Source organism: Notamacropus eugenii, chromosome 1 (assembly GCF_028372415.1).
Source record: "Notamacropus eugenii isolate mMacEug1 chromosome 1, mMacEug1.pri_v2, whole genome shotgun sequence".
NCBI lineage: Eukaryota > Metazoa > Chordata > Mammalia > Diprotodontia > Macropodidae > Notamacropus > Notamacropus eugenii.
The window spans coordinates 469,454,492-469,481,297 of record NC_092872.1 but is presented as its reverse complement, the minus strand read 5'-3'; the positions used below and the strand labels follow the sequence as shown (position 1 = coordinate 469,481,297).

At 36.4% G+C, this 26,806-nt stretch overlaps 1 protein-coding gene across 12 annotated transcripts in view; it reads right to left on the bottom strand.

Moving 5' to 3' along the window:
- FTO (FTO alpha-ketoglutarate dependent dioxygenase) overlaps nt 1-26,806 on the bottom strand; it is a 417,587-nt gene that overhangs the window by 273,288 nt on the left and 117,493 nt on the right. For 7 of the 12 annotated variants that reach the window (XR_011972182.1, XR_011972181.1, XM_072632230.1 and 4 more), the window contains exons 3-4: nt 17,055-17,673; nt 125-271 (exon numbers count right to left, since the gene is read on the bottom strand). Coding sequence is in view for 10 of the 12 variants with exons in the window: in XM_072632230.1 (XP_072488331.1) it covers nt 125-271; nt 17,055-17,673 (766 nt within the window). In the remaining 2 variants the exon portion in view is untranslated. The remainder of the gene's footprint in view (nt 1-124; nt 272-17,054; nt 17,674-26,806) is intronic. The other 5 variants (XM_072632231.1, XM_072632234.1, XM_072632229.1 and 2 more) reach the window with 2 other exon arrangements.

The window sequence follows — 26,806 nt, the reverse complement described above, 5'->3', positions numbered from 1 at the left end:
CATCCAGCATTCTATCCACTATCCACGTTTCCATTCCACAAAAAGTACATGGAAAAAATCAACAGCCAAGAAATGTTGGGAAGGTGTTGGGAAACTGATATCTTTTCACTCTTTCCAGGATTACCTAGCATAAGATAGCAGTCTCCTTGATGGAGTGGTACTGCCAAACCAGGTGTCTCTATGTCCCAGGCTATCTTCAGACCAACATGCCAGACAGCAGGATTTCTCCCTTCTGGACTCTGCTCATCATCATCAATCACTTCAGGCCCTGCTAGAAGAAGAAAGTGAAAGCTATGTGAGATACATGCCATATGGTCAGGATATCAGAGACAGAGGCATCATGTAGTATATAGTAACTTGAACTAAGCCTCATAGAAGAAACAGGATTTGGAAAGCCTCTTACTTTTTAAGTAAGAGGAGAAGGAGGGTTCATGAGAGGGGAGAAAAATAATATGAGAAAGGGTACAGAAAGACAAAATCTTTCTTCCCAGCCCAAGACAAATAAAGAAAGCTTTATTTGTGTTAAGTTTCATAATTCACATACAAACAGGACAGATAACCCAGCCCCTACATAAATCCACTTAAAGTGATTACTCATGTATGGCACAGAAAAGACCTCAAGTTCTTGAAGGCTATGCCTGGAGGGCACCAAAGCTAGTGGATCCTACCATTCTGAAAAAGCTTTGAGTCAAAGCCCAGGCAAACATTTCTGGTATTTAGGGATCAGCCTGGCAAAGTTAGACATTTTCCAGAAAGTCTGCGCAAGGTGACGAATTCTTTTAGATACAGCAATGTACGAATACTGTCTACTAAAGCAATATGTATTAGTAATGGGGGAAACTACAAGACCAAAAATCACCAATTCTTGAAAAAATGATGTCTATATACATCATTCTTTGATGGATTTCTGACCTCATCAATGTGGGTGTTCCCTTTAATAGTGCAATCCATCCATGCTTTTTTATCTTGGGTGGTTCTTGTTCATAAATCCTCCATAAGTCAGTCATTTAATGTAGCAGGGGGCCATTCCTCTAGATCTTGTGTGTGGCTATCAAGGGAGAATAAAGAACTATGAATCACTGACACCTTACTCTTCCTACATAACCAGTCCACCTCCTTTTTTTCAGGTATACATCTTTCAGTATTTCAGCCTACTTCTATATACACACCAAACTAAGTTATGAACATCCTACTATGTGGTCACTGAGTACAAAGGTCAGAGTAAGCCATGGAAAAGGAAAAATAAGCACTCTACCTTTTAACAAAACTTTTGTGCAAGAAAAGCACTTCTAACTTTGATATTTATAAATACAGAAAAAAGAATCACTGAAGAAAATCCTGAAACAGGTAAGGAGAAAATATCATGAACTATTAGGAATGCATGCTTTTTAAAAAATACAGTAACTAGAATTGTTTACACAGTCTCATAATGAAAAACTTAGGCTTTTTTTCCAAGTCACTTCCATGTACATTTTTAAGAGACTCTCATGGGGGGTTCCCTTACTCTTTGTATGCACAACAAGGGAAATAAATATCTAAAAATTTGGGGTGAGCTTTAAACCACCTAACTATTTGTCATTTGATATAGATGGTCACCAAGCATATGTTAACTGGGCATGGAGGTGATGCAGTGGACAGAGTACAGGATTTGGGGTCAAGAAGACTTGAGTTTGAATCCTGCCTCAGATACAAAATAGCTGTCACTTAATCTGGGTAAATCTCTTAACCTCTCTGTGACTCAGTTTCCTCATCTGTAATATGGGAATAAGAATAGCACCTGCCTTCCAGGTTTGTTGTGAGGATTAATTGCGCTAACAGGTACAGCATTTTGTAAACGTTCTATATAAATGCTTATTATCATTATTACCTGAGGGAAACTGCAATGAAGAAAGTAAGCATTTTTGTCATCTTACTTTACCTGGGCTTACAATCGGAAAAAAAGAAAGTCATATATATGTCTGTCTCTCTCTCTCTCTGTTCCTAAAAGCACAGGGTTTAGGCTAGGTGTGCTGCTGCATGCTGTTTCGTCACAGAGGGCACAAATGAGAAAACGGGCTAGCAAATGCTGTGAGAAAAATCAATGCAAACATCTTAGAAGGACTTTTCATATTTTTCTCCTTGGTCAGATAAATTATAACTTAATTTGAGAAAAGAAAACTGCAAATACGGTAGTTTTCAAGGCATTTTTAATGCCACAGATCATGGATATTATAAAAAGAGGTAACCTCTGTGGGATAATTCTGCCAAGGAGGTTGTATCTCTCTGGCAGCACCATTGTTCTCAACATGTCACCAATAAAATCTAGAACTACAATCAGAGACAGCAATTTCAATCAAAGTTTCCTGGAGTCTCCTCATAAATCCAGCACCTTTGGAATGTGCTTATTCAGATAATTTTTTTTTGTTAGTGTATGTGTGTGTGTGTGTGTGTATGTGTGTGTGTGTATGTGTTACTGGTTTTCTCAGGGGGACAGAAGGACTGTTACAGTTAGAAATATTTTTTACTGCTTAAGTACAACATAGCATCCAGACTAACTTTCTAAGTGAGAACAGTTTATAATTATCTACAGTAACTGCAACCGATTATTCCTGCCCCCTTGTTATTTTGGAAACAAACAGACAAGTTGGTCCTACTTGCCTTTAAGTCTTAATTATACTAAATGAATTTTTAAAACTCATCCAGTGAAGTTGATTATTATCTGAATATACTTTAAAATCTCAGTAGAGGGACAAAACTGGGTAAATGTTAAAGCTTACTAAATATAAACCTAAATATAAGGTTATGAATTCAAGTGACTATTCAGGCTCTGAGGTACTAAAAAGGATTTAATACTTCAACCCCAATTACAAGAAAAATCCTCCAGTTCTAACGGTAAAAATACCATCATCAGTATTCCTTCTAATCATCCTAGAGGTAGACAACCCTACTACACTAACCACACACTATGAAGATGCTACATCCATTTATAGAGTTTAATGTTGTAATCAAATAAAATCTATGACAAAGTTAATCTGACACACACAATCTCTATGATGCTGTTCATAACAATTAGTATGCAGTGTGGTATAATGAGCTGGCCTCAGAGTCAGGAAAGCCAGAGATGAAGTCCAATCTCTGACATATATTGACTATGTAACCCTGGACCACTTAACCTCTCAAATGTCCCAGACATTTCTCTCCTCACTGGGAATTCCCTATCACCACAAAATCACAACTCCAGCTGGTGTTGCTGTTGTGATCGTTCAAGTATTAGTTATTTAGAACCAATTTTTTTTTTAGCTTTTTTACTTTTCATCTTGTTAGTTCTCTATTACCTTTAAACTATATCAAGGTGGATAGTTTTCCCTAATGCAATATATTATTTAACCATCACCATTATTTAACCATAACCACTACCACACATACCTTAAGAAACAACAGGGTTTTTCTGCAGTTTTACCCATAATTCAGCATCAGGTCATTGTGACCGGAAATTCCTGAAATCTTATCCTTAAAGAACCTGCACTTCCTGATCAATGAAGAGTACATAAATAAATACTTGCAACTGCCACACATCTCTGTAGGCTGCAAGTATTTGGTACTAATGAATACCTAGAAAGGCATGATCAGATGGCCAGAATCATATACCAAAAATGCACTATATTTTATAAACTAACCGATGACAAATCCTCATGGTACAAGACATACCTCAAAATATCCTTGAGAATTAAATAAATCATATTGGAACTATAGTATTATCACAAATAAACGTGTTGCCTACATTTGCAATGATACAACATGAATCCCTAAAAATTTAAGTATAACCTTTTAATTAGATGTTGTTAGACTGAATAATCATAATCCCTAAACTATATGGAATGAAAAGTGTTCAAAATATAGAGACATAAGTGAAGAAATAAAATCACATGGAAAGATGATGAAGTCCTATTATCTTTGTCATCCTAGTTGCTACTGGACTTGTTCTGATGATGCTTTTAGACAGCCTACAGAAAATCAGTTTTTATACTAATGTTTTTCAAACTACAAAAGCCAATTATGTTATTTACTTTGCAAAAGTCCACTGAACATTAAGTATAAAATTATAATATCAGCATATTAGGATAGCTACTTCTCCTAGGACATTTCTAACATGAACTCCATCCAAAAAAAGTCTAATAAGATAATAACGATAAAACTAAAAGTTCATATTTGTACAGTGCTTTATGGTTTACAAAGCATAGACAGATAGATAGATGAGATAGATAGATAGATAGATAGGCCCATCTGACCTTTATAATAGCTCTCTGGAAAGTTACTGTTATCACCACTTTACAGATGAAGGCCACATAAGTTGGAAATGTGATACTAGTAAGATTAGCAGCAGCAACAGTGTCTACTTTATTTGGTTATATAAGAAACAGACAGTCATCAGTGCAGATTGTAGAGTATTATTCCTTGTAAACTATTCAGAAATGAAGATTCTGGAGAAATGGAGTTTTCACATAGCAAAAAATCAACTCTTCATCTCCCACCAGAAGCAAATATCTGTTGCCAAAAGCCTTAAAACAAATCATTTGAAACAAATGAAATCCCATGATACAGGCAAAGTGTAATTAAATCTAAGTTTTCTGAAATTTCTTGAAGAACACTGCAAACTTCTAACGGACAAATCTAAAGCCCTCCAATACAAGGTTTGGTTCTGTCAAGTTTTCAGATTAAGCATTTGAAGCCCAATCAATGGCTACAATGGAAAATGAAAATGTTTTGTTTTCTTTTAAGATAAATATTCACATACGTGTCTTAGTACATGATTTTTCAAGGGCAAGAAAAAATATAATAAACTAGAAAATGGAGAGAAAAGCTGCTTTTCCATCTTTTCAACCCAGAACATTATGTGAAGGAAAATATTAAATACAGAAAGAATATGCACAGGTTTCTGAAACCATGCATTCTTCAAATCTAGAGATTCTAAAACCAGTGGTTGATATACTTTAAGTATCTATCCGGGTGGGGAACCTGCGGTCTCAAGGCCACAAGAGGCCCTTTAGATCCTCAAGTGTAGCCCTTTGACTGAATCCAAATTTCACAGAACAAATTCCCTTATTTGTTTTGTTCTGTAAAACTTGGATTCAGGTCTTGAGCCCACAGTTTCCCCATCCCTGGCTAGGTAATCAAAGGAAAGTACTTGGAAGAGCTCATGAAGGAAAGAGCTGAAGAATTCTGAATTGTTCAATGGCAGTGGGTGAACTATGGCCCATTACCAGAAATTGCTGCAAGAGGCTGACACTGATTCCCTGGTACAAGTAAGTGTCTGTCACCCATCCAGCCCCAGTCCCTGCCACTGTATCTATTTAGTATGAGATGGCCTGGTGACCGAGGGTCAGCTTCTACATCAGGAAGAATTAGATTCAAGCCCTGCCTGTGACCCTGTGAATTGTTTAATTTCTGAGAGCCCAAATATAAGTTGTTGAGTCCTTGATGATTTACTTTAATGAAGTGGATTTTCTCACTAAAAGTTCCCCATAACAATAAAATCATAGATGCAAGTTCAAACCAAACTTTTTATTTGCTTATCTGTGTTCATGTTGTTTTCTCCCCAAAAGTATGTAAGCTTGAGGGCAGAAACTTTTATATTTATCTTTGCATTCTTAGCACTGTCTAACACATAGAAATTGCTAAAGAACTTTATTGAATTGAACTGCTGCACTGATTCCTCCACTTATACAGGAGTCAATCAACATATATGTAAATTCAGGCGAAGATGTACAAGATCCTGTGACATGTACTGATGAAGAACCCAGGTGGTTAAACTGGAATGCCTTTCATCAAGGAGTTTGTGACCTAATTAGGGAGATTATACACACACATAAAAATTAAAGAATGCAGTAAACCAATGCAAGTTAAAGAATGCAATAAACCAGTGGTGCAAAAGATGCCAAAAGGCAGATACCTTAAGAAACAACAGTTAGTGTTTTTCTGCAATTTTACCCATAATTCAGCATCAGGTCACTGTGACCAGAAATTCCTGAAATCTTATCCTTAAGGAGCCTACACTTCCTGATTAGCGAAGATTACATATTATATTATAAACAAGTGGTGCACTCAATCAATGAATAAGCCTTTATTGAGCACTTATCTGTGTGATACTATATTAGGTGCTGGGGCTATTATGACAAAAATGATACAGACCCTGCCTTTGAGAAGTTTAAATTCAATTGAGAGGCATCGTGTAAATTTAAAAAGTATATGTAGAATTACACAGGGTGAATAACACAAGAAGGAGGGATGGAAAGGTTTCAAGCAGAAGGTGTCATTGGAGCAAAATTTCGAAGGATATAAGGGATGCTAAGAAGGGGATGTAAGGAAGGAGAGCATGCCAGGGATGGAGCACAACTAGTCCAAAATAAGAGACGGAGTGTCTGTGTCTGAAGAACAACAAGAAAGCCAATTTGTCTGGTCCACAAAGTCTGAGGAGAATAATATGTAATGTGGTGTGAAGTATGAGTTTTAAAATTCATAGGAGTCTGTTTCTGATCCTAGAAGTAAAAGCAAACCACTAGACATAACTGATTAGGAGAGTGGGACATTCAGACCTATGCTTTTGCAGCTGTAAGGAGGATGGAATGGTGACTATTAAGGCAAGGAAACTCATTTAGAAGCTAGCAGAATAATCCAGTAAAAAGGTGAGAGCTGTGTGTGACTATAATGAAGGGGATGGCTGAAATAGATGTTGTGGAGGTAGAGATGATAGGCTATGGCTACTGACTGGACATATGCATTGAGGGAGAGTGAAGAAGCAAGGGTAAGTGTTCTGAAATGTGGAATCAGAGAAACCTGGGTTCAAATTCCAGCTCTGCTATCTTCTACGAACCAATGTTACTTTTTAAAAACAACTTATTCTTCCCTTTTTTTCTCACCGATCTCCAAGACAAAGCAACGTCCATCTCTTTTTGAGGGAAGGTTGGTTATCTTGTGCATGGTCTTTCCTGATCCACTTAACTGCGAGTGCCCTCTCTCCTTTCGATAGCTTATGTTGAACTGTTTTGTACATATTTGTAGTAATTAAGTTTATACTATTGCTGTAAATTTTTATATGTATTTACTGTCTCCATCAGAAAGGAAGCTCCTTTTAAACAGGGAATGCTTTCTTCTTTGGATTTATGTGCCTAACATAGTGCCTAACACACAGGCATTTGATAAATATTTGTTAATTGATTAATGAAGAGGAAATGACCATTTAGAGCTGCTCAGAGAGTTATGGTACTGAAAAAGGGTGACGAACCAGAAGGGTTACTAGGTGGTAGAAGCAGACAGAATGCTGGGCTTATTTCTAGGAAGACTCAAGTTCAATTCCGGTCTTCTCAGACATTTAGCTACGTGACCTGGGACAAGACACTTAATCTCACAACCTCCATATTTCTCATCTGTAAATGGGGGTAATAGTAGTATCTACCCTCCTAGGACTTTTGTAAAGATACAATAAGACAACACGTATAAAGTAAAATATACATCTTAAAGTACTACATACATTGCTGCTGCTGCACATCCTTAACCACAAGCTTATCATTATGACTTCTATTCTAACACAGGTCAAGTGTTTTTATTAATAAAGGCTCGGTTCATAATTAATAAATAGCCAAGTCAATGAAGGATAGAGGAGAATGAGTTAGGAGATTGTGAGTTTACTCCAGTACTACCTACATGACTTGAAATAAGTCATTTATATTTTCGTGCCCTAATTTCTTCATCTATCAAATAGGGCTAATAATACTGTATGATAAGAATAAATAATATAAAAGGCAGGAAAGCATTTTGAAAAGCTAAAAGTGCTAAAATAATGTTATTACCACCTATATTTTTGTGATACCTTAGAAAAGAAATGAAAAATATAGACCAGTTTTTTTTAAAAAGTACATATTTAAAGTTCTCACAAAGGAACACATTTCAAATATAATATTTTTCCTTAAAGTAATAAAATTGTGACTCAATACAGCACAATAGTATGTTTATATAATTTTTTTCAAAGTCCACCACTTAATTAGTCCAACATTCCAAACCTGTCACCAGACAATCCTATGAAAAATCCTAAGAAAATCCCTTTCTTCTGTGGGCCCCCAATACCTGCATAGGATACAAGTAGAATTAAACCAAAATCCCAATTAATTCATAGGAGTCAGCTAAAAATCTTGAACCTTATTTGGGGTTTTTTCTAGAAGGACAAAATCAGAGAAGTCTCACATTTCCAAAACAGTAACAAAATACAAATGGTAGAATTAAATTACCAATGGAAGTCATTACACTTCTTTTCCCCCAAAGCACTAAATTCAAAGCTTTGAGTGTTAGATCATAAAAAACAACCATCTTTAGTTACTAGGAAGTAAAAATCTGGTCCATGACAAAAAACCTACAAGTAATTGTTAACAATTTATGCATAATTGTACAGCTTAAATGGGAAAGCAAAGATTTTTCTTAATGGTATTTAGACCAACAATGCCAATCAGGGGTTTAAAAAACTACCATTCCAGACCTCTTACTAACAATATCTATTACCCATGACTATAGGAGAAAGCCATTGAATGAAGCATATAATTATACTGATACTACACAAATTATAACTCAGTGACCTCTAGCCATAGAAATAACAACCCAAAGGAAGTCATGCCAGGCCAATCTCATTTCCTTTTCTGGGAAGGATACTATGAGACTAGCATGGCAGGAGAATTCTATAGACAGAGTATACCTGGGTTTTAGGTAAGACACTTGGTAAAGTCTCATAATATTCTTATGGCCAAGACAGAGTCATATGGATGAGATCAAAGTACAGTTAGGCAGGTTTAGTTTAACACACTTCTGAAAGAGCAGTGATTAACTAGCTAATGTCATCCTGGAAAGATATCTGTGGTGACTGACCAAAATGACCGACTGACTGGAGGAAATCAATGGAATGTGCTAGGCCAGGTGTGGAGAACTTGTGGCCTCAAGGGCACATGAGGCCCTCTAGGTCCTCAAGTGTGGCCCTCTGACTGATTCAAAGGACCACATCTGAGGACCTAGAGAACCACATGTGGCCTTGAGGCCACAGGTTCTCCACTCCTGTGCTATACATTGTGCTACAAACTTAGCAGGAGTCTCTCATTAACCCTGTGATTTAAAAAAAAAAATAAAAATAATTTGGATAAAGGTATAGATGGCAGGTTCAACAAATCTATAAATAACAAAATTTAATGATATGAAATTTAATAGGAATAAATGTAGAGAGCTATATATGAGATTTTAATAAGCCAACTATACAAATACAAAGGGGTCGTGACTAGGCACCTGTTAGTCAACAAATATTTATTAAGCACCTGATACAGAACAGGCCTTGTGCTAAGCACTGGGGGTGCAAAGAAAAATAAAAGACAATTCCTCCTCTCAAGAAGCTCAGTCTAATGAGGAGATAATATGCAAATGACTATGTACAAAAAAGCTATGTACAGCATAAATTGGAAATAATCAACAAACCAAAAGCACTAGAGAAGTTCCCAAACTTATTTGGCTTACTACCCCTTTTTCAAAAAAAAAAAATTACTCAGTGGCCCCTGGAAATCTACTTTCTTTAACCCTTTAATGGTTTTTGAAATTTGCATAATTTCAAAAAAATGTAAAATATATTTTTTTTGGAATGACGATGCATCTTAAATTTAATAAATTTGTGGGATTTATCCTGCACTGAAATTCTGATGATGTAATACTGCATCATTTAACTGTATAGTATCATATTGTATGTCATTATACACATATATTCCTGCCAATATATGCTGGACTTCCTGACAATGTGGGACATGCTTGCCTGCCACACTTGCTTGTTAAGACCTGTCAGCAGACTTGACCACTAATTGGTTATAACTTGCATTTTGTGTGTTTATTTAGAAAATAATGTAATCACTACAACTTTAACTCCATTACACAATAGATGAAACGTACAAATGATTTTGCAAAATTTTTTTATGTTCTCTTCTTTTACCCCTTTATTTTTATGCAGTGTCCCCCAATTGTGAGGTTACTATTGCCCCCCCTCCGACTGTTCCAGTACCCTCCAGTGGGTGGTATTGCCACCTCTCTGGCAACCTATGCAGAGTAAAGGAAGATCAAGGTTTCCTATAGAAAGTAGCATTTAGATGAGATTTGAAGACCATAGCCATCTCTTCCAACTTCAATCTACCTTCTACTCACTCAACTGTCAAAGTGATCTTTCTAAAGCAAAGATCTGACCCCTCTCAATAAACTCGCATGGCTCCCTATCACCACCTAGACGAAACATAAAATCTTCTACCTTTCCAATCTTCTATAATATCTTATACTTTGCCATGCATTCTAGTCTTCTTGCTGTTCCTAGAACAAGACATTCCATCTCCTGACTCCAGGCATTTTCACTGGCAAAAGCAGTCATTACTAAATCAGTTTGGTACTGGTTAAAAAACAGAGACTGATCAGTAGAACAGATTAGGTATACAACAAAAAGAAACAAATGTATCAAATAATGTATTGGATAAATACAAAGATCACAAGTATTGGGATAACTCACTATTTGACAAAAATTCCTGGGGAAAGTGGAAAGCAGAACCAAAGTTAGATTTAGATCAATAACTGACACTTTAGATAAGTTCCAAATGCGTGTGTGATCTAGATAAAAAAAGTCATATCATGAACAAATTAAAGAAACAGAAAAAAATACCTATCAGATATAGACATAGGAGAAAAGTTCATGACCAAAAAAAAGAATAGAGATCACAGAAGATAAAAAGTTTGATTTTGATTACATATATTTTTTAATTGCACGAACATCAGAAAGCTAAAATCAAAAAGGAAACAACTAGGAAAAAAAAAGCTTTGCCACAAGCTTCTCTAATAAAGATCTCATTAGCAAGCTATATAAGGAACTGATTCAAATTTATAAGAAAATATCATTCTGCAACTGATAATCTAAAGATATAAACAGACAGTTCACAAGGGAAGAAACCTAGGCTATCTGTATCCATATGAAAAATGCTCAAAATCATTAATAATTAGAGAAATGCAAATTGAAGCAAATCTGTTCTACTTCACATCCATCAGAGTGGCAAAGATGACAAAAAAAAGAAAAATGATAAATATTGGAGAGAGTTTGAGAAAATCAGTACATTGATGCATTGTTGGTGGACTTGTGATTAGGTACAATTCTGGACAGCAATTCAGAATTACATACAAAAAAATTATTAAACAGTGAAAACCCCTTTTGACCCCACTATACCAGCCTATATGCAAAAGAGATCAAAGAAAGAGGAAAAAGCCCTTTATGTATAAAAATATAGCAGACTTTTGTGATAGCAAAAACCTGAAAACTAACATCATGTCTATCAATCGAGGAATGATTTATTAAATTGTATCATATAAATGGGATAAAATACTATTGAGCTGTAAGAAGTGTGTAAATAGATCATTTCCAAAAGACACAGAAAGACTTAGTTAAACTGATATGAAGTGAAATAAGCAGAACCAGAAGGATAATTTAGACTATAATACCAACATAATAAAAAATGAATAATACTGAAGACTTTGATAAACTGATGAAAGGAACAGAATCAGGAGAGCAATTTACACAATAGCACTGTAAAAAAACAACTTTGAAAGCTTGGAGAACTATGATCAATACAATGACCAACCATGATTCCAGAGGACCAATGATTAAGCATGGTATTCATTACGGAGAGATGATGGGTTTAGAGTACAGAATAAAACATATAATTTAGTATGCAGCAATAGAGAGGATTCGTTTGACTAAGTGTGTGTATGTATATCATATATATGCGTTATATGTAATATATATTATATATGTACATATATGCATTTTATGTGTGTGTATATATGTGTATATATATATACACATATATATAAACACAAGAATTTTTTCCCCAAAAGATAGGGGGATGGAAAGGAGAAAATATAGATTTGTGTTCTTTTTAAAAAAAGAGGGGGTGCTACAGATGCAAATGTTGCATGTACTTTCAGGTGAGGTCATAGTATAATTAATTTTACTTAACTGTTTTATTTTCTAAGACAGACCTCTCATGAAGTTGCAGTAATCTATGCATGTTTTTGATGTCAAAACAAAAGGTCAAAAAAGCTTAAAAAAAAAACCTCAGCTTAAATCTCATCTTCAGAACTTTCCCACCCCCTTCCAATCCAAAGTATTGCTAGTACTTTCCTCATAAGATTACCTTCCATTTACAGTCTGTGTGTGTGTGTGTGTATGTGTATCTTCTATATATTTGTCTGCATATTATCTCCCCCATTAGACATGAGCTTCTTCAAGGAACATGTTTTTTTATTTCTTTTCTATAAAATTCCTGCCTTTAGCATAGTAACTGCCTGGCACACAGTCAGTGCTTAAAAATACTTGTTGACTTGGCTTGGGGAAACTCAAAACTGTGCCATACAAAAACTGGTACAGGAAATGTTTAACTAGGGAAGAAAATAATAAGGGAGGTAGTAAAACTGCACAGAATAATTTTAAAGGCTGTCACAGAGAAGTGGGGAGGAATACAAGACTTATTGCCTTTGGCCACAGAAGGGAAAAGCATGACCATAGCAATGGCTGGAGAAGTATAGTAGAATTGGATTAGGAATAAACATGGATTTCACTAATCATTCTGTTATTACTTTTGTGACTTTGAGCAAGTCTTTTCCCCTCTCTGGGCCTCATTTATCCCACCTTCAAAGACAGGGAGTTAGATTAGATGATGTTAAAGTTTTCTCCCACTCTAAATCATATCCTCAGACCTTTTATTGGCACATTTCAGCTTAGTATAAAGGAAATCCTTCTTATTAATTAGAACTGTCCAAAAGTAAAATGGAAAAATAAGTAAAGTAAAATGAAAAGTAATGAGTTTCCCATTACTAAAGATATTCAAGTGAAGGTTAAATGGTCACTTGTAGGGCATGTGATAAAAGGTGTTGTCACCCAGGTAGAAATTAGGGAGCCCTTCAAACACTCAGATTCTGTGATTCTGTGACTGACTCACCTAACACAATATAAACATTTCACTGGAAAAAAATAGTGATGACAAAGAAATGAACAGTGTTGAACTTTGGTTTATATCATTGTTTTAGAAAATTAAAAACAACAGAACCACCATAAAGCCTTTTTTAATGTCCAGATCCTATGTCCTGCCCAATTGAGGGTTTTGGTTTTTTTTTTTTTTTGAGGAGGGGAGGTGAGTGAACAGAGACAAAAATTAAATCTAGAAAGCCATTCTCTCCAATCCAATTCCTAATACAGTCATGGCTGCATCCAAAGGAAACTAAATGAACCTTAACGTTTGGGACTCAAGCAAATGCATATAAGAGAGTTCAACATTTCAAGGCAATTTTAATGATGTGGGTCCTACCACCACATGCACAGATGTTAACACCTCTACAACTTAGTAGACTATTCTCATGAGCTGTTGTGACCAGAAACCTCATCTCATGGCATCAAATTTAGGTAGATTGGTCCTCAGAAAACAATCAGTTCATCACCAGCACTATATTTTGAAACCATTTCTGGAGGAAGACTTCAGGAGAGGGTTAATATTAAGCATCTTAATATGTGTCAGGTACTGTGTTAAGCACTTTACAAATATTATCTCATTTGATGGAGTAGGTGCTATTATAATCCCCATTTTACAGTTGAGGAAGATGAGGCAAACAGAAGTTCAGTGATTCTGTCCGGGATCACACAGCAGTAAGCATGTGAGGCTGGATTTGAACTAAGGTCTTCCTGTGTTGGCACATTTCAAATTAGTATAAAGGAAACCTTTCTCAACAATTACAACTGTCCAAAACTGTTCCTGACTCCAGCTCCAACCCTCTATCCTCTGTACTGCCTAGCTATCTCTAATAATAAAATAGCTCATCTCAAATAAGATATATATCCTGAGATCCTGAAGAAAAAAACTTTTGTCTCATAAATGGTATTTTCCCAGTTGATTACCTAACCCTTTCAAATATCTGTCTGTAATCCAAAGATCTTTAGCTAAAAGTACTACCCCCAACATCACACTGGAAGGTGTAAATGTTACCATTTTAAAAATGTGTATTACAATTTTTTTTTATCAAAAGTCTGACTTAATTACTTCTCCCAATAAATGCTACTTATTAAAAAATCAAACCCAAAACTGTTTTAAATGCTATTCCATGTTTCAAAACTAGAAGAAAAGCTGTATCTCTTGCTATGGGCATATAAAAAGACTATTAAAGTGAAGAATGTGTCTGACCACAAAAGCATTTTTTGGAGCACTTTAGTGTTATCATATACCAATGGCATCAGTTCAGAAGAGTCATTTCCTTAGAAAAAAAGGAAACTAACTCCATTGTACTTTTACTTCAGCATTCCCAGATATAATACTCCTTAACTCCTTAAGCAAAGGCTTACAAAAGCTTAGATTACACCACTTTCTTCCACTGGGATAGCAACAGATTAATGGAAAAGTTTCTAGGATAGCATGACTCAGGGAAACTGATGGAACATCTGGCCCCCAAACTAGATCTCAATTGGTAACTGAAGACACTACTAGCTGGGACCTGAAAATGACATGCTATTTTCTGTCCCTATGCATTTGTGTGCAGTGGATTGAGTGCTGGGCCTGGAAACTGGAAGAGCTGCATTCAAATCCAGCCTTAAACACTTACTAGCTGTGTGACCCTGGGCAAATCACTTCATAGCTATTTGCCTCAGTTTCCTCATCTGTAAAATGGGGATAATCATAGCACCTACCTCACAAGGTTGTTGTAAGTTCAAATAAGGTAATAATTGTAAAGCACTTAACACAGTACCTGGCACATACTAAGCACTAAATAAATGTTAGCTATCATTATTATTATTTGCTGGAGAAAGTAATAGCAAACCATTTCAGTATCTTTGCCAAGAAAATCTCAAATAGGGTCAAGAAGAGTTGGACACCATTGAAAAACAACTGAACAACAACAAATTATTATTTGTGGGAACTGTTTCTCAGGCTTGGAATTTACAATGCCCTTATATCCAGCAATCAGCATCGTTTCTCTTCCTTTCAGCTCAGCTCAGGTGCCAGATTCTTTGGGAAGTCTCTCCTTGTCTCTTCAAATGAAAAGGTTTACTCCAACTTCAAATTTTTCTACTAACACTGTATGGGGGGGGCACCCCTTCTATAATTGCTAACAGCTATACAAGTCAATCAGCCAATCAACAAGTACCCCTCTAGGTGCTGGAGGACAGAAGGACAGACACAATGAAAAAGACAAGAGACATTCTTTGTCTTCAAGAAGCTTACTTCTTTTGTGGGAATGCTCACAAATAAGTACATAAAAATACAGACCAAATAAATACAAGATAATTCTGAGTAGGAAGCACTAATAGGTGGGAGGACCATGCAGTCAACAGGGCTTGAGGTGAACTTTGAGGGAAACTAGGAATTCTAAGAAGTGGCAGCAAGGAAAGTACACATTCTGGACTTAGAAGGTGCAGTATTCCAGCCATAGGGGTGACAGTTATGGGAGAGGAGGTAGTGTATCATGTGCGAGAAACACAGCAAAAATGGCAGCCTGGACTGCAGGGTGTATGAAGAGAATTAAGGTATAAATGTATGACTTGGCCTTCATACTAAATATTTTAAATATTACCTCTCTTTGTCATTATCCTATCCTCTCCCAACCTCCTAAACTCTTCATCTCCGACAGAATACAAATGCCTGGAAGACTTGAGGGATTGCAGCAATTGTTTTTTCTTTATTCTCAGCACCTAATGGAATATCTTACACGTTGAAGGTGCTTAATAAACATTTGTGGAATTGAGGTGGTTCTGTCAGAGACATGGTTATAAAGATGACTTTTTGCCAGTATGCTGAAACCACTGCTAGGCAAAAAGGTAAGCAATGTAAACCAGAGTCAAATGGAATGTCCTAATAGTCCAAAAAGATTATCTTAATAAGAATCATTGAATTAAGTAATGAAATTCTGGAAGTACATACCAACCCAAAGCCATTATTCTGCCCTTGATAGACATCAGAGGAAATGTAGCTAGTCAGAAACATCTGCTTAGGCCAGGGAGAAGAGAAACTTGGCCTTGGGGAGACTATGTCTATCTGTTGGATGGCTTTTCTAAAATCCAGGAGAGATCTTAGTAAAGGTCCAAGCAAGATAACTTGGAACCTCCCCATCTAACCACCATCCCTGAAGCACTGAGAAAAAAAAAATGAGGAATCTTAAGCTTAGAGAAACAAAAGCAATAAGCAAAAAAAAATGAACCTGGCCATATGAGGCATCTTTCTGAAGTTGTGCCACTGACCTTTATTTCAAAGAGGTCAGCTGATATCTGACTTAATTTAAATTTCAGGAGACTCGTGGAGATTTTTCAGTCACAGGAAAACCAATGGGCATGTCCATACAAGATTGTATATGTGCCCAGGTAAGGATCTGGGCAGGACTCTGCAAAGTAAGCCCTGCATGGATTTTGGCAATGAAGGACTCACACATCTTCACTGTGGTGCTGCCTTGTGATAAGGAGTTTATGTAAATGACCAGAATCAGTAGGCAGTGTGGCATACTGGATTATGAGTTGGCTTCAGAGTCAGCATGAACAGCACTATGAAGCCAAGGGCAAGTCTAGAGTTGACAAATTGCTCCTATAAAGACAATGATGTCAACTGTAATCAAGTAATTTTGCAAGACTAGAAATGTGTACCTGTGGTAATCTAGATAGATTTGACTGATTTTTGTTTTCTTGGCCCTTTATCAGTAAATCAATTAGAGTAGCACTGAAAACTGCTTAAGGTTCTATAGACACAGCCAGCTACAAAAAATCAAGGCCCCTCTCTCTCCTGAGCATGGGCAAAGGATGAGAAAATGTAACATTTCTGAGTTATAATGAACTAGGGCATATCTAGACCCAGAGAGAGCTACATCTTACAAAAAATGGGGATATATTGAAAAATGAAGGAAAAATGTTTTTAAAAAATAATAATAAACAAGAAAGCTCTAGGATCAAAGGCATGTCAACCAAAATGTACTCAAGGATGCTATTTCACAACCTTTTTTACCTTCACAACTGTAACTGTACACTGCTACTGTTGACCTTTCTACTAGATTCTCATCATGATGCCAGCTCACAGCCATTTTCCCCATCCCAAAATAAGGCTCTTCTTTCAAATAGGACATTTTCTGGGGATCCATGTAATTCAACAAAGTCAAATTGTAGGCTGTCCTCTTCTTGAGTTCCTTATCATCTCTCATGTCCAAACCACTCTTGGAGAGTTCTGGTACCATTTCAAAGACTGCATCGTTTTCATTTTGCTTAGATTTGATCAAATGTAGCTTGTCCAAAGCCTGGATTGTGTCTTTATGCAGGTAGTCATTGAGTTTATAGAATGCTGTACAAGCTGCAAATATTTCATCTTCAGTATATTTTATGTTGGAACCTTCCACTGGCCATGGCACAGTGAAGAGTCTGCTGTTCAGATACTTATAGGTGTACCCTGGATTTCCAATGAGAAGACGAGATACCGGTGTGAGTAAATTTTTCCCTTTGATTCGAACTAGATCCTGAAATAAGCAGTTATGCTTCCTTAAGGTCAGGAAGGCTTTCTGCACTTCCTTATGTAGCAATTCAGGGATCCTACTGGCTTCTCGGAGAATCAGTTTGGAATAGTTCTCCTGCCACTGGAAAAAGAAAAAATGAAAATAGAGTTTATGTATAGTTACTGATAGTATTTTTCCACATAAAATGCTTTTCTTTACACATCAGAAATCAATACCTCTTGTGGCTTTATAGCTTGAATAATTACATTGGATTAAATAAGGAGATGGTGAATAATTCTGTAACCAGAGTTTCCAAATCAGGCCCAGCTGATTAACAATTCTGACTTAACAAAGAGTCCCTCAGTACTTTGATTTCTAAGGTTCTTCTCTTATTCCTGTTCCCATTCTCTTATCTTCCAAAAAGCTCAATTTGGATAGTGGGCAACAAGCAGCCTAGAAGAGAAAAGGAGTTCTGGGACTAAACGGAAGCAGTTATATAAATTGGGATCAATCAGAGAATCACAGAATTCAAAGGAAATTTAAAGATTACCTAGTCCATCCTCCTAATGGATCAAAAAAGAATCTTCTCTACAACATCCCTGAAAAATGGTTATCAGCCATTCACTTCAGGTCATATTTAATTCTTCTCCCTCCTGAACCTCTCATATTCAATCAGTTACTAATTCCTTTCAATTATACCCTTGCAACATGTTATGTATTCACCGTCTCCTCTCAATTCCCACTACTACCACTCTGACACAGGTCACCATTACCACCCACCTGGATTATAGCTATTCTGACCTAATCGGGCTTCCTGATTTCACAATCTCCCCATTCTAATCCATTCATCATGCTACTGGTAGAAAACCCTTTCTCATACATTTATCTGATCATGTCAGTCCTCAACTGAAAGCTCTTCAGTGTCTTTTTTATACTAAGGCACTCCACAATAAGGCCCCACAATCTATTACTGTGGCCTTGTGAACAGAACACTGGTCTCAAGAGAGAGATTTGATTGAATTCGAATTCAGATACTTCCTTGCTATGTGATCATAGGCAAATCATAGAATTTCTCAAAGCCTTATTTTCCTTAACTAAAGGGGACAATAATGTTTGCATTACTTACCTCACAGTTGTTGGTTGTAAAGTATTTTGAAAAATAATGCTGTTTATTATGACCTTTCTAATCTTATTTTATATTACTCTACTTCACTCACCCTAATCTCCAGGCAAACTGATGTATGTACTGTCTGGTCCCTAGACACCTGCTACACTCTTCTGCCTCTCTGCTTTTGTGAAGGCTGTCCTTTGGAATGTCTTCCAACTTAGAGGCAGCATGGTACTCTTGAAAGTGTCCTGGATTTGGAGACAGAGGATGTGGGTTCAAACCCTGGCTCTGAAACTTATTAGCAATGTATCCTTAAGCTAGTAACTTAACCTCTCTGCACCTCAATATACTCATTGGTAGAAGAGGACTGTAACTGAGAGCATCAAAGATTCCTTCCAACTCTACATCTATTATCCTATGATTCTTCTTCTTTCAAACCTAATTCAAATGCTCCTTCCACCATAAAGCCTTAACTGATCCACTCAGTTGGTAGTGAGCTCCTTCATGTACCTCTCACAACACTTTGATTTGCCACTCTTTAATATGTTTATCATGTAATGTCACATGGAAGAGTTATATTATTATTTCATGAGGTAGCCCATTTCATTTAAGGAGAAATATGATTATCAGAAATATTTTCCTTATGCTGCAACAAACTCATCCCAACTTTCATTGACTGGTTCTAGTTCTGCCCTCTAGTGGTATAGAGAAAGTGCTGTCATCTTTCACATGATCCTCCAAATATGCCAAGACATGCCCATTCTGAGATATTCCAGTCTATAGGCTGAATATCTCTAGCTCTTCAGTGAATTTTTATAAAATATGGTTTCTAGGAGCCCTTCGTAATTCCATTTACTCTCCACAAAATATGAACTCTCTAATGTGGTCTGGACAATACAAATAATAACCTCCTGTGATCCAGACATTATAAATCTATACCTATAATGCTAGTTCTTGGTTTTAGGTATTGTTTGTCATATTAAAAAATAATCTTTTAATGTTGTATTTTGTCAAAGAAGTCATCTATTAATATGTATTTTTACTATTTTTATTATTAATAAGATTTATTATGCTTGTATTTTTCCTTAAAATAACTTGCCCTGCATTTCTAGTATAAATCCAGGTATACCATTGTATATAATGCTGCAAGCACTTTTCTAATATTTTAATATTTTTGCATCAATGTTCATTAGAGATACTGCTTCATATTTTTATTTTTCTGCATTGTCTCACCCTGGTTAATGTATTAGGATCACATTTATCTTATGGTAGGCATCTAAAAGGATCAATTCTTACTCTATTTTTGCAAACAATGTAATAATAGACCTAATTGTTTCTTGCATGGTTCACAGAATTCACATATAAATCAGTTTAGGTCTATCCCCCTCATTATCTCTTCTTTAAGAATTGATTTATGGCTTAACTTCTTTTTCTGAAATTAGGTTACTTAAATTCTCTTTTTCTATTATTCCAGGCAGTCTATAATTCTGTAAATATTTATTCCATTTATACTATCGGTTTTATTGACAAAAAATTAGGCAAAATAGTCTCTAATCATTTCCACTGTTTCCTCATCCTTCATTCCATCCCTGGCTATGTTTTTGACTTTCAGGATTTTGCCACCAGGTTTCAGCGGCCTTCACTCTGGAACTTCTCTCAGCACTTGTGGCCTTCTTGCCTTGGAACAACCCTCTGCATCTCTGCCCCCTCTTCCTCCAGTGACAAGGATCCTCCATTTTGAGGAAGGGTGTAATGGGAAAGTGGCATCTTTTGCTGTTCTTGTTTTAGTATAATCAAGAAGTATAATACCTCTATTTGTTCCAGGATCCATGGCCATTTAGACTGCATGGCCAAGGATCCTGGAAGGGTAGAGCGTGATGGTAAGCAAAGTGGGATCTTTTGCTGTTTTTGTTTTAGTATAAGCAAATGCCTCTAATTGAATCTTGCCTTTGTCAACCAAGAGTCTTTAATAGGAGTAGAGAACAGAAACAAGAGTTTCTTTAACTAGAAACAGTATATGTATTTGAATTGTTAATATGATAAAAGATCTTCCCCACCCATTAATGGGCCTGCCCATTAAAGGGAATTTGATTAAAAAGATTTGTAGGAAGGCTCACACCTTTTGTTAATGAGGCACTGGTTCTCCAGGCTTGGGATGCCCTCTGGCTCTAAAAAAGGTATAAATACTTTGAGAGTGAGATTTTATTTTGGGGCTTTACTGGAAGTTTTTGTTTGGCCAAAAGAGGACTCTGGAAAGCCTCTAAGGAGCTTGGCTCCAAGCCTGCCTTGCAAAACTCAGATGTCTGTGCTTTCCTCTCTGGTAACTATGGTCAGACAGTTGGACCCGTCTGTTGAAGGTCAGGCAGAGAAGCTGTGTACGTTGATCTTTGATTCCTTTGTATTTTCTGTGAAGTTCAGAGTGCTGACTCTCCTGAACTAGGTGAATGATATATTCACCTAGGTGAATGATATATGTGTTTGGTTAAAGGAATGATATATGTGCTTGATTAAAGTGATTGTTAACTCCTCAAAAGTTGCTTTTCCTTTTACGAATGCAGATCTAAGAACCTATGGTAGCAGGTCCCCCTGCTATGTTGGGGTGTTTACTGATACAGAGGGTTCAGGATGGCCATCTTTCATTTTGCTCCCAGCTCTTCTCAAGACTTGGCTACCATGCCCCTTCCCAGGTATCTTCCCTCCTTCCTCTCCCCCTACTGGATTTTCAGATCTCCTTTATGTATTATCCTCCATCATTAGAACATAAGCTCTCTGAGAGCAGGGACTACCTCTTCTTTTTTTCTTTTTTGCTTGTATTTCCAGTGCTTACCACAATGTCTAGTAAATGCTTAATATTTATTTACTTGTTGCCTTGATCTGACTTACCTCTTCATCTACTTTGTCCTTTTTTATTTTTCAGTCTGATAATTTGGTTTTCTTTTTTCCCTTAATAAAAATAAAATTAGTTATTGATTTGTCTGTTTTATTAACTTTTTAAAAAAAACTCCTCTATTTGCTTTTCAATTCAATTTTGTTAATTTCTTATCTCTTCTTTGATTTTCGGTATTTCTATTTTTGTGTTTAGTTCTTTGAAATTATTGCTTGTTAATTTTTTCATAGCGTTCACAATTCATCTATCTATTCTTTTTTTCATTTGTTGATGAAAGTATTTAAAGGTAAACAATTTCCCCTGAGGACTGCTTTAACTGCATTCCAAAAGTTTTAGTAATTGGTCTCGTCATTCTCATGGACAATATCATCTATTGTTTCTATGATTTGTTCTTTGACCTATATGATATTTTGTATATTATTCAGTTTTCCCTTATATTGAAATGAAATTTCTTGGAATGCTTTCATCAAATGTCTTTTATTTACTATAATTTTATTGCATTACTATCAATAAAGGAAGTATTCAAAATTTCTGCTATTCTGTATTTGCTTATGAGTTTTATATGCCCTAGCATGTGGTCATACACATCTAAATAATGTGTGCATTCCTTTTGGTTCCCATTTATTTGGTAAGCTATCATATTTACTTTTAAAAAAAGGTCTGTAGATATACCTATAGACCTATAGCTTTGTATCTTCACTCTGAATCTCATTACCTCTCAATCTGGAAGTGGGTGGCATGTTTCCTCATGAGTCCTCTGAAATTATGGTTGGTCATTGTATTGATCAGAGTTCCTATGCCTTTCAAAGTTGTTTGTCTTTACAATACTGTTCTTATTGTTAATTGTTCTCCTAGTTCCACTCACTTTACTTTGCATCAGTTCATGAAAGTCTTCCCAGGTTTCTCTGAAACCATCCCCTTCATTTCATAATATTATTCTATCAGATTCATATACATTAAGTTGTTTTGTCATTCCCCAGTTGATGAGTAGACCTCCTTCAGTTTCCAACTATTTGCCACCACAAAAAGAGCTGCTATAAATATTTTTTATACATGTCCTTTTCATCTTGCTTTGACCTCTTCAGAGTATAGACTTAATAGTGCCATCACTGCATCTAAGTGTATCCATCATTTTAATAGATTTTGGGGCACAGTTTCAACTTGCCTTCTAGAATGGCTGAACCAATTCATATCTCTACCAACAGTGCCATTAATGTACCTGTTTTCCCAAAGTCCCTTCAGCATTTGTATTTTTCCTTTCTTGGTTTACTTTACCAATCTGATGGGAATGAGGTAGTGTCTGAAAGTCATTTTAATTTGTATTTCCCTAATTATTGGTGATTTACAGCATTTTTCATATGGCTATTGGTACTTTGGGCTTCTTCCTCTGAACAAAATGGAGTTTCTTTTAGGCAACTAATGGATTATTTCTATTTTCAATTTCTCCTCTAGTTCTAATAAGTATAGGAATCTTTTTTTTCATGATTATGTAAAATATGGTATTCTAGATTCTTTGTTTGGGCACAATTTTCAAGCAGTCTGTGTATTTTAAGTTACTTTTATCCTTTTTTCCAGTTACGTTGTTTTTGGTAGCAGATACTTCCCCTTTTCTAATATTTTTAATATTTAACTCTTTTGACTTTGTTCTAATATTTCTTGTTCATTGTCTCAATGAACCACTTAGTTCTGGTGGCTTCATTTGATCTTTCACTACTTGAGTTACTTTTTCTACCTTTAATTCTAAGCTATTTATTCTGTTCATATTTTTCCCCCTTCAGAAGTTTTGATTTCTTTTTTTTTTAATATCTAGCTTTATTTCATCCATTTACTCTTCGAATCCCTGTGTTCAAGTCACTATTGTTTTCTAAGTATCTACTTACACTTATTGTGAAGGGTAATCTCTTCTGCACTTACCTCTTTAGCATGTCTTAAGAGTTAACCTATAGTATTCAGCTGTATTCAACAACAGTAACGGCAGCTATCATTTATTTATATAAAGATACTTAAATGCTTTAATATTTACAAAGAGCTTTGCAAATTTCATTTTATCCTCACAACAATCCTGGAAGATGGATGGAATTATTGTCTCCACTTATTATTTTTCCTATCCTTCATCTCCAAATTAGGAAAGTGAAACTATGCTTCAGAGAGCACAATTACAATGGACAGGCCACGTTGTTCGAATACAAAATGTATGCTTGCCAGAAAGACTATTTTATGGAAAACTCACATGGGGCAGGCGATCATATGGTGGCCAGAAGAAACTATACAAGGACACTCTCAAGGTCTCTCTCAAGAACTTTGGATTTGACTATGCAACATGGGGGACACTGGCACAGGACCTCTCAGTATGGCGTGCCCACATAAGAAAAGGTGCTGTGCTCTGAGCAAAGCAGAATTAAGATAGCACAAAGTAAAAGCAGGATGAGCAAATTTGGGATATTCACCCCAAATATTCAAATATCTGTGCCAAACCTGTGGCAGAGCATTCTGAGTTGGTATTGGTCTGATCAGCCACAGTTGGACACACTGAAATTTCACTTTACAATGGTGATGTCATTTCGGTCCTCTTCGAAGATGACGGACAACAACCAACCAGGAAAGTGAAACAGATTTAAGGGACTTGCCCTGTGTCACACATCTAGTAAGTGTATGAGGCTATTTTGAATTCATGTCTTCTTGACTCCAGGTCTAGAACTCTAATCAACTGTGTCATCTGGATGGCTTTCCAACCAACTGTCTTTGTCTACAACTACAGCACTTACGTGCCCTGACTGGATATCAGAACTCACTGACTTTAGGTCTCCTTTGCTTTGTCTCTATCTCCTGGATCCCCTCGTGTATTTTGCAAATAATTGAAATATTCGTACATAAAAGATTCTAGGCCTCTTAAGGTACTTCCACAGCATAGGCAGCATGGTTACTGTATCATCTCCTTCTCTAGGTAGTCTTACCAAAAATTGGCTTTGACCCCTTCTGTGGCTCTGCCAGGAGGCTTTAGACTTCATGGCAGGCCTTAAAGCAAGTACATACTGCTTGATCCTGCCTCCACCTACAGTGATGTAACAGAGACTGGTGTTGTTTCCTGATGAGGTTTCTATAGGTGAAGGTTGAAATTCTGCTGGCTTCAGATCCCATTTAGGGGGAACTGTGCTGTTTTCCAGGCTTGCCAGGAACACATCAGCTCAGAGGGCCAAGAGCCTTCTACATACCTCCTCATGCAGTGCTGAACTGAATGGAGCTTACTTTCATTTCTCTTTGTTTTTTATTGATCATGACTTTATCTAGAACCCTCTTAAATCTTTGCTAGGGATTTTCTTGGCATGTTTAGGCTCAGCTATCCCTTTCAACATTGCCGTCTTCACCAGAAGCCCTCTTTACTTTTTCTTCCTTGTGAATTCAAGTAATATTAAGTATTAATCAAATTCAGCAAAATTCTCAAATGCCTACCTTAGAAATGCTGAAATCTCTGAGCCAAAAGCCTGGGTATTAATAGCTGGAAATATCCTTATACAGATCATATTTAAAATCATCTTCAATGTTAAATGAAAACCCATACCCTGCTTGGCACCATGCAAAAGGCACATATATCATGGAATTTGCCCTCTAAGAACTGATGAATACACATCTTGTCCATCAGTCATCTAACACAGAAATGTAAGAAGTGAATACAAGGGCTGCCAGCATGCTCCAGCTTTAAATTTGATCTTTAAAAAGCAACTCCCTTAAAACAGGTAAATATCACAAACTCTAATCATTTTATTCTTTCAATGAATATTTATGAAGTGCTTGTGTACAAGGTACAGGGCTAGGAGCTGACAGATAAGAGAAGTGGTCTGCTAATTGGTTCCCCTACACTCCTAGTCTCGGCTGTTCAATTCATCCTCTACAAAGCTGCCAATATAATCTTACTGAGGCCTAGACCCCACCATGTCCCTTCCTTGTTCAAAAATCTCTAGTAGCTCCATGTTATATCTAAGAAGAAATAAGAACGCTCCAGCCTGCTATTAGCAGTCTGGCTCCAATCTACCTTATCAGAATCATTTTGTATTACTCTTCTCATACTCTATACATTCCAGCCAAACTAGTCTACTGTTTCTCAGAAAGGATATTCCATCTTCCCTTCAGGTGCCTTTACAAAACCATCCTGACCTCTCCCAAGTTACCAATGATCTCTTCATTGCCAAATCTGGTGATCTTTTCTTAATCTCATGCTTCTTGACCTCTCTGTAGTATCTGACACTGTTCATCATCTCCTCCTAGATATTCTCTCCTTTCCAAGTTTTCGTGACCCTATTATCTCTTGGTTCTCCTCCTACTGTCTAACCATTTTTAGTCTCTTTCACTGAACCTTCGTCTATGTCAAACCCACTAATCATAGGTGTCCTCTAAGGCTCTTTCCTGGGTCCTTTTCTCTTTAGTCTCAATACTATCTCATGTGATGATTTCATCACCTACTGATTCAATTATTATCTCTACACAGATGATACCCAGTTATACAACTTTATTCTCTTTCCTGAGTACTAGTTATATATCACCAACTGTCTATCTTAAACTAGATTTCCCAAAGGCATCTCAAATTCATGTGCAAAATAAAACTCATTTTTCCTCCCACCTATCTTCTAAACTTCACTTTTCCTGTTGAGGATGCCACCATCTTCCCTGTCATCTAGGTTTACTACCACAGTATGAACCTTAACATCTCACTCTCCTTCGGTCCACTTATCTAACCCATTGTCTTCACAATACTTAACCTTCCCAACATCTCTCATGTATGTCCCTTTTTTTCCACCTCAACTGAACTACTGCAACAGCCTTGGTATCCCTGCCTAAAGTCTCTTTCCCTTCCAATATTTCTTCCCTTCAGTTGCCCAGAGTAATTTTCCCATAGCACAGGCCTGATCACATCATTCTTCCTACTCAGTAAACTCTAATTTTCTACTACCTTTAGGATCAGATCAAATATAAAGTCTGCTGTTTAGCACTTAAAGCTTTTTATAACCTGTCCCACTCCAACATTTCCAGTCTTCACTTGTTTTCATATACTCTGCAACCTGTATACAATGGAATTGTTGGTTAATTTTACTGACTTTCTTTATCTTTCTTCAAAAAAAAATTCTTTGTTATAATGGCTGGCTTTCTGAGAGGGAGGAGGAGAGTATACAAGGGAAAAATCTAGATGATTTAAAAGCAAAAGAAATTTTTAAAATCTGTTATTTTTAAAAGGCAACTATTGATTCCTTTCTGTTTTCATATCTTCAAAGTAGTACATGGAGAGT